Below are 8,214 nucleotides of genomic sequence, written 5' to 3'. Positions count from 1 at the left end.
GGGCGGGGTTGGGCCGGCGTGCCGCTTGCCGTCGCTACCGTCGCCGCCGCCCTCGCCCCCAAGCAGCTTGCGGCGGTCTGGAGCGCAGGTACGGGGGGGGGGAGGCACCGGAGGGGGGCAGATATCCGCGTCGGGGACGGGGCAGTTCGGAAATTGATGGTCAGCAGGGGATGCGTCCTTGAGCAGGTTTTGACCATCCAGAAAGCACGAGGGACCTGACCAGAGCTCTTGCGACGGACGATGGAGGGCTTTCCACAGCAGGTGCGGAAGTGCAGCTGGCTGCCAAAGCCAGCTGAGCACGTTGACTGCGTGCATGCGCAACGCCCCCTTGTACGAGCGCCGGACAGCACAATTGCTTTGAGCAACTTGATTACCCTAGCACACGTGTGCACGAGACATGTGGCGCACGGGCAGCAATGCCAGGGCTTGCCTATAGCTGCACTCACCCCTGCGGCCCAGCTCTGGTTTGTCAGCAATCAGCTTGCAATGGCCTGCGGCAAAGTGATGAAAAACGCGCAGGCAGTGTGAGTGGAGCTCATGGGGCCCCACGGGGTAACAGGCTCGTAACCCCCCTCCCGGGGGGGGGCTGCAGGGGCGCTTTGTATGGGCATCCAATTGCTGCAGAAAGGTACGTGGCAGCGTTGTAGGCTAGTGCATGCCCTGTCGCTCACACGGTCTTGCTTGCATACATAAACACATTTTTGGCCCGGTCCCTCGCTCCGCTGTTGCATGCAGGCTCAATGAGAACCTGACCGGAGCATCAAACGCCACAGCTGCTGTGCAGAGGCCAACCGTCGCTCTCACCGCCCTGCTTGTCGTCAGCCTTGACGGGGCCCCCCCTCAGCCACTCCGGGGGAATGTGGCCGGGCACCGGGTGCACCGGCAGGTGGGGCTCGTGGAGCCAGGGCTTGCCAGGGTAGCCGGGGTGGCCGCCCTCCGGCTCGTGGGGCTGCCAGTAGCCCTTGGGCGGCTCCTCGCCCTTGGGGGGCTCTTGATCCTTTGGGGGCGGCTCCTGGCCGTTGAGGAGCCTGCGGTCGGCTGCGGGAGGCGGGAGGAGCGGGGGAGGGTGGGTTTCTGATTGACCATGAGGGGGAACAGGCCACCCGCGGGCAAGCGGCCACCGCGCACACAAGGGGGCTAGCGCGCAGGAGGTCCCCTCACGACAAACCAACTGGAGCGGCGATATGAAAATGAGAGTCTTGCCCCCGCCCCCCAGATAACATGTGATGTGGCCGTGGCAGACAAGCAGCGGGGGCGCTCGAGTGGTGAGTCGGCGCAGCAGCCGGCGCACCCTGCGCCTGTGCCGCGGCGACGAGCGCCAGCAGCAGCAGGGCGATGCGTGCCGCCCTCATTGCGGCCGGACCGGCGACGGACTGCGATCGGGAGGGGGGAGGCACAGGATGTGATGCAGGCGGTCAGCAACGAAAGTGGGTATGGGGAACGGCGCGGCGCGGCAAGCGCGATGCAACATGGCTCAATCCCCAGTGCAGTTCCCTTCAGCCACCTGGCAGTGGCGGCCTCAGAGCTGGGTCGGCGGCGGGTCGAAGCTGGGCTGTCCCGGCGTTTGAAACGTTTGGGCGCGAGTGCGGGCCCAAGAGGGGTCACTGAACTTCATAGGCCGAGGGAGTACCCTGAGCCCTAAACCTCCACCTCGCAGGAGTCGATGCCGATGTCTGAGGTTGTCCGAGGTGCAGGCCTCAAAACCATGCAGAACGCGCCCGATGTCGAGCTGTGCAGTGTGCAGCAGCGACATGAAAACGCAAGTTTCCTTGGAAGGCAAGTCAGTTTGACGGCGTTGATCGCGTCGGGTGCGCCCGCGTGACAGTTGGGCAGCAACAGAAGCGCGTCCGAGGTTTCAAGGCGACCTCAACTGCCTTGTCGTCCTGCACATGCTTGGGGCTGCACCCTCCTGAAAACTACCTCCAAGCTGATATCAGTCGCTGAATTTCAATATTCAATCAACTTACAACTTGATTGTTTGCGCTTGTGCAGAGGTCAGATCACAGTCACTGCACCCAGGTCTACAATCCCCAAGAGACACAAGTCACACCCATGCACCCCCAAGGTGTCAATGGCAACCATCACAGCTGCAACCCCGATTCGGTCCCCAATCCTCAAGATTTCTCGATTTTGGTGACGCAGAATGCCAGCTGGCCGCGTCCAAGAGGGTCAGCCCTTGACCACACCGTATTCGAAAAATTCAAAAACACCAAGGCAGTGCCAAAGTTGGTTGTTCAGTATGTTTGTTCGGTTTGCAGGCTTGCGTGTGTTTTTGTCCCGTCGGGGTGGCCAGTGGGGGTCTTTGCAGTGAATCATCTGTTGCGGACATCCAGTGACCGCACAGCCGGCCAAGTGGGGGTTGGGTGGGCGCTGCGCAGTCGGCCCTTGGTCACGGGCACACAGCGACCGCAAAGCCGGCGAGTGGGGGCCTGTGCGGCCAACCAACCATCTGTTGCGGGCGAACAGCGCAAAGCCGTCAACCCTCCGTCAAGGACAAACGGTGACCGCGAAGCTGGTGGAAGTCGGGCAATTGTGGAGGCCCGCCAGGTCATCATACGCGAAGCTGTAGGCCGTGGGGCAGCTCTGGCGCACAAGATTGACGTACTTTGTGGTCACTACCGGCCCCGCCCTGCACTGCTGGGACGAGATGGGGGGCGTGGGGCAGCACATGTCGATGCCCGGCGCCTGGGTCTCGGGCTTGCCCAGGCCGTACCTGCGGGGGCGGGCAGTGTAAAGGGGAACGGAGGGGAGACGCGCGATGTCACAACCTGATGACGTGTAATATGATGAGGAGACATCATGCAGGGGCAGCGGGACGACCTGCAAGAAACTGCAGTCAGGCAGAGCATATTGCAGCCGCTGCTGGCCGTGCTTGCCCGCAGGTGTAATCCTCGTGCCCCGCCGCGCGGTGCTGCCGGTCCCGCTCGAGAGGGCCGCCGCCCTCCCCTCGCCGTCGACTCACGGCGCGGGGTAGTTCCAGCGCTTGCAGGGGGACAGGCAGGCCACAGCCTGCCCGCCGACGAAGACCCTCAGATCTCCTAATCCGGCCGCCTCGTCCTGGGGGCACCTGTCCAGCCCCAGGGAGCAGGTAGTTGCCGTGCAGCTGCCCGACTGGGCCCCGCTGGGCACGATTCGCATGGGCAGGCTGTAGCCGTCGACCAGGCTGACGTCATACCACGACACACCAGTAGTCGCCGCGTCCGAGAAGAAGAACTCGACCTTGGTGTCAGCCGGCGGCTGGCAGCCGGTGGGCGGGCAGGGCGGCGATGAGTCACCGAAGGCGCAGTTGGTGCCAGATCCGTCGCAGCCGCCCTTGGGCCAGAACCGCCCGGCCCATCCGGCGCTGGGGATGTTGAAGGCAAAGGATTGGCCCGTCGCGATCTGGGCGGGGCTGCCGGGCAAGGGGCTGACACCGGCGTTGGGCGCTGACATCATCCAGACGGTTTTGGGGCAGTTGTTGGTGAAGGTGATCTGGCGCAAGCTGGTGGTGGGCAATGGTACTGCGGGTGGACGGGGAAAGGGGAAGGGGGTGGGCGAAGCTTAACACGCGGGTGAGGGGTGGCTCCTGCTGATTGCGAATATGTGTGACGCGCGAGCCTCGTGACTGGGCACACGCATGCAGTGGCGCGTGCACACACACGCGTGGATGATTCACACCGGCGTCGGCAGTCAAAGTGCGGCTCACCGCAGCCGGTGCGCTCCGTGTTGGCGGCCTGGCCGCGGGGGCACTGGGTGCACTGGGGGTTGCCGGGGGTAGAGCTGTAGGAAGTCGCGCCGCAGGGCGGGCACGCCTCTGTTGGCAGCACGCCCGTGCCGGCCGTGCCGGCCGGGCACGGCTGGCACGTGCCTGAAGGCCCGCCGCTGCCGGCGGCGCAGGCGGCTGGGGCAGTGTTGGTCGTGGGTGGCCGCGAGTGCGGATGTGAGACACGTTTCAATCAATTGCGAGGATGGATCAGCAGGGACAGAGCAGGCCAAAGCCACAACCAAGCTCATCTGAAAGGCTGAAGTCCCCTGCTGGTCAAAGCAGCCGCCAAAGCTTGCAAATCGCGCTGATGAGCGCCTCTCAGCAGTGGTCACTACCAGCTGGGCAGCAGCAACCACCCCCAGCTTAAGGAATGAAACAGCGGTGCGGTGAGCTGGGGCGCGCCCGATGCGGCTTTGTGGGCGGCTCGCTCGTTTGCATAGCTACGCACCTGCCGCGGGGTTGATGCTGCTGCTGATGCAGCAGGGCAGCTTCTTGGATTTGGGCTGCCCCTTGAGGCGCGTCGTGGTGGTGGTGAGGTTGGCTGAACAGGCCGCGCCGCCGCACAGCGCCTCGAGTGTGCTGCACAGGCCGGGAGCGACTGCGTGCGGGAGGGAAGGAATTCGGCGGGAGCCGCGGGATTTGACCAGGATTTTGCTGCTTGCAATGAACTCAAGGAAAGATGTATGTGCACTGCCGGTCGCTTAGGCAGCGACTGTGGGCAGCAGAGCCTCTCGGGCAAGCGGCGCGCTGGCCTGTGAGGCTCGGGCGCTGCTAGTCACCTCATCTTCTCAATCGTGCTGCCTCTGGTTGCCAACTTTGAACCCACCCAGCAGCCGCTTGTTGGATTGACTCATGTCCATTCAACCGCCCAGCGCCCGCGCCCCGCCTGCGCATGCCAGCGCGCCGCGCGGCCCTCCACCAGCTGCCGCCCTCAGTCAGCGCGCCAAACTCACAGCGCGGTGCTTCCCCTGACTGCGCTTCGGATCTCTTTTCCAATCTCGCTTCCCATCTTGCTGCTGCTGCTGCTGCTGGTCGCGCCTCTCATCACGCCTCTGACCCCGCGCACCTGGCAGGTTGACACAGACCTCCAGGGAGGTGAGGCCCCTCGCCGCCTTGCGGTCCAGCGACACCCTGAGGCTCGCGGCCGCGGCCTTGGATGCTTTGCGCACGCTCCACCCCACGAGACTCTTGGCGGAGCTGCCGTTTCGCAGAGTGAATGTGATGTTTGAGGTCAGGCCACCGACGATGCACTTGGGGTCTGTGTTTTGGGCGGTTGAGGTGGAGGGCACGCGCAAGAGGAGGGCTCGTTCAGCGCTAGGGGATGGCAACTGTGTTTGGGAGCAGAACAAGAAACCAACAGGTCTTGGAGGACGGGGGACCCTTGCAGCATGTCTCGCATGATGGCAGCATGTCCCGCGTCACCACTGCAGGGCGCCCGCCTGGCGCCACCGCCGCCCGCCCACCGATCTTGATGGACGCCGTCGTAAGCCTGAACGCGTCGCTGACAGCTTGGCAGCAGGCCTCTGCGGCGCCGCAGGGCGCCTGGCCAGTCACCGCGAAGCAGTACCGGTTGAACGGTACCTTGGGCTTGGGGCGGATGTTAGTGTCGTTGATGTTGAGTATGCTTGTTGAGAAGCGGATGTCGTAGTTTGTGGTCCCGGAGGTGGCGTTTCCGGGGTAGCAGGGCTGGGCCGTGGCGGCGCCTGGGAGGGCGGGTGCGGGCGGGTGCAGCCGGGGGCGGCCGGGGACGTGCACTGCGTGAGCAGTTGAGATGTCTCGGGAGCGGGGCCGGAGAGGGGGCCGCGGGGCAGGGTTAGCGATTCACATGCGTGATGCGTAGGTGGTTGCTCATACAGGGTGGGTTTCATAGCTTCCCCACCTACATGCGACGTGCAGCGTGGGCGCGAGAGGCGCCATGCTGGGTGGGGACGGCAACTGCCCGGGCCCTGCTCTCACCTAGGGCAACGGCCGCGACAAGAGCCACGAGAGCTCTAGCTATTGCAGTACGTGGGTGGTGCAGGTCAAACCTCTTGGCCGCGGCCATGGTGCCCGCTGCTGGTACCTCAGCTGAAGTGAGCCACGCCAGGTGGACCTGCTGCAAGAGCAAGAGAGGTTCGCCGGGCGGTGCGGATCATGCGTCATCAGATGCATTCACTCCCGGGCTTCAGATGGCGTCCTACGGCCTGTTGCAGCCTACAGCGGCCGGCCTGATGCGTTCCCTCCGAGCAGGCGCATGCTGGGCAGCAAGGGCTTGCGACTCGGCAGGTCAGGGTGGCCTGGGCCACAAGCATCAAATTTTCAGCAATTTTACCTGCACGACGGCTTACACGGCGTGATCACGTCAAGTCGGTGACCGCTTGTGGTGGCCGCTGGCTCACTTCAGCCTGGCGGTGGGCTTCAAACAAATCCAAAACCGAACGTTCAATTGCAGGTGCGGGCCGCCACCACACCCCCACAGTTGCAGTGGTGGCGAAAGTGCAACGTTCCGCGCAAGCGACAACTCGCCGCTGCGCTCGCGGTGCGGAACTGCCAGACCAGGCATCTTCCGCATCACCGTACGCCGCAGCACTTGAATGTCTGGCGTCTGTATCCAAACCACAGCGGCTTTCAGCGTTCAAAGTAGTCTGATCTTGCTGAGGAGCGTTGACTGCCAGGCAGCGCCGCGCTGGGAGCGCCTGCAGGGTCAGCGGGGGCCCCTCACACCTGGCCAGCTGTGCGTTACAGCCCAGCCCCTGAAATCTACCCTACTCAATTTAGCAAAAAACTTGATGTAAAAGCCTGCACCGCCCCTGTGTAAAGGTGGACCTGGATGAGGGAAAGGAGCCAGTTCTCCCAGTGTGCAGCCTGCCTTCCCCCCTTTGCCCACCTCACATGAAACTCCCTGAAGCACCACAGTAGCCGCCCAGGAGAAAACATGTTTTGATGCTTAAATCACAGCCCTGGATTTTGCCGAAACAGGAAGGGCCGCACCACGCGCGGCTTTGCCGCAGACCAAAGCAGCGCGCCGCGGGCAGCAGGCACAGGTTAGCACAGGACTCACATCCGCCCACGTCAGGTACGGCACACCTTCAGACAATTCAAGTATCACAACACCAAAAAATCTGGAAACAGAGAAAATTCTTGACAGCACAGATGCTTCAACAACACACAGGGGGGGTGCGGAAGGGGCGCAAGGGGGGGGGGTGTCCGCCCCTTACCCTATGACACTGGCACGATTTGCGCCAGCTCAGCAACCACCTCTGCAAACCGCGGCCGGGCCCCGCCCACCGCCGCGCAGCGCCCCGCCAGGCCCCGCAGCACGGCGGCGCTTGTGGTCTCTGCAGCCCCCCCTTCAAGGCGTGCCACCAGGTCTTCCATGAACAGGCCAAAGGCGCGGACCTGTTTGTGGAGCATAAGGGCGACAGAGCAGCACATGTGATCAAAACAACGGCCATGACAACAGGCAAAAGGATGAAACAGTGCTGCGAGAGTGTTGCTCAGAGATGGGTGAGAGCCGTCCTGCAACGCGGCAACAGGGTTGGCCACCGGACTCCCATGCACCCAGCAGCACAGCCAGGCCGGCTGCGTCTGGCTCCGGTGTGAGAGCGACCAATCACTGGATGCCCGCCCCGCCCACCTCCATCAACTCCCAGAGCTCTGACTGTCCCTCGTGGTAGCAGAAGGATGCGCCTGCGACGCGGCGCGGGCCCAGCAAGGGTTAGGTGCATCGAGTCGCGCCACGGCAGGGGCAGCTGGGGCGACCACATGCCCAGGCGCGCCCTCAGACCTGCACTCGCCCAGACGTGCAGAAACCCGCCTGCCGGACAATCCCGCAGAGCAGTTACAGATAAAAACTGTCGTGGCTCATGGCTCGAGCACCCACCAAAGTCGCAGAGGATGGCTTGGTGGGTCTCTGGGCAGTACAGGACGTTGTGGGCGTACATGTCTCCGTGACACACGCGCCGCGCGTGCAGGTACGCCAGCGCGTCCGCCAGGCCGCGGCAGATGCTGCAGACCGCCGCCAGGCTGTAGCGCGCGTCAGCAGGCCACCTGCAGGCGCGACGGCGGCCGGGTCGAGCGCCAGCGGGGTGGCGGGCGTGGGATGCCCGGTAGGAGCTGCGGTCGACTTGCCATTCGGGGTGGGTGGCGGACGCACACGACTATCCCTCCTCTGTGTTTGTTCAAGGCTTCATGGAGGACGCTTCAGCCTCTCCATCCCTCTCCCGTTTTGTGCAGCTTCTGGAATGCCCGTCCCCCGCCCCGCCCGCGCCCGTCCCCCGCCCTGGCCTACTTGCAGCGCAGGAGGTGCTCCGACGTCGGCTTGGCCGCCAGGGGCTTTCCCGCCACCAGGTCCTGCACCAGCCCCCGCGCCGCCTCGTGCGCGTGCGGCCCCTCCTCCTCCCTGCCGCCGCCTGCACCGCCGCGCCCCGTCCCCGCCGCCGCCGCTGCCGCCGCCGCCACTCCCGGCGAGCCTCCGGCTGCGGCGGGGG

At 64.5% G+C, this 8,214-nt stretch overlaps 2 protein-coding genes across 2 annotated transcripts in view; both read right to left on the bottom strand.

Annotated features, from left to right (window-relative positions):
• Window positions 1-370: 370 nt before the first annotated feature.
• MNEG_2633 (Thaumatin-like protein 2) lies at window positions 371-5,662 on the bottom strand (the record flags this gene model as incomplete). Its single annotated transcript, XM_014048896.1, has 11 exons — window positions 371-375; window positions 447-491; window positions 805-1,038; window positions 1,292-1,373; window positions 2,500-2,713; window positions 2,963-3,500; window positions 3,686-3,793; window positions 4,194-4,343; window positions 4,812-5,003; window positions 5,209-5,448; window positions 5,629-5,662. 11 exons carry the CDS (start codon window positions 5,660-5,662, stop codon window positions 371-373), a joined length of 1,842 nt encoding a protein of 613 aa, XP_013904350.1.
• A 1,675-nt stretch (window positions 5,663-7,337) lies between these two features.
• The window catches only part of MNEG_2632 (Leucine-rich repeat protein lrrA), a gene marked incomplete at both ends in the record, with an annotated part of 4,339 nt that continues 3,462 nt past the window's right edge, over window positions 7,338-8,214 (bottom strand). The window contains 3 exons of the mRNA XM_014048895.1: window positions 7,338-7,414; window positions 7,608-7,774; window positions 8,016-8,202. Coding sequence (XP_013904349.1) covers window positions 7,338-7,414; window positions 7,608-7,774; window positions 8,016-8,202 — 431 coding nt within the window. The remainder of the gene's footprint in view (window positions 7,415-7,607; window positions 7,775-8,015; window positions 8,203-8,214) is intronic.

Source organism: Monoraphidium neglectum, assembly GCF_000611645.1.
Source record: "Monoraphidium neglectum strain SAG 48.87 unplaced genomic scaffold scaffold00303, whole genome shotgun sequence".
Taxonomy (NCBI): Eukaryota; Viridiplantae; Chlorophyta; class Chlorophyceae; order Sphaeropleales; family Selenastraceae; genus Monoraphidium; species Monoraphidium neglectum.
This window is presented reverse-complemented; position numbering and strand designations above follow the sequence as displayed.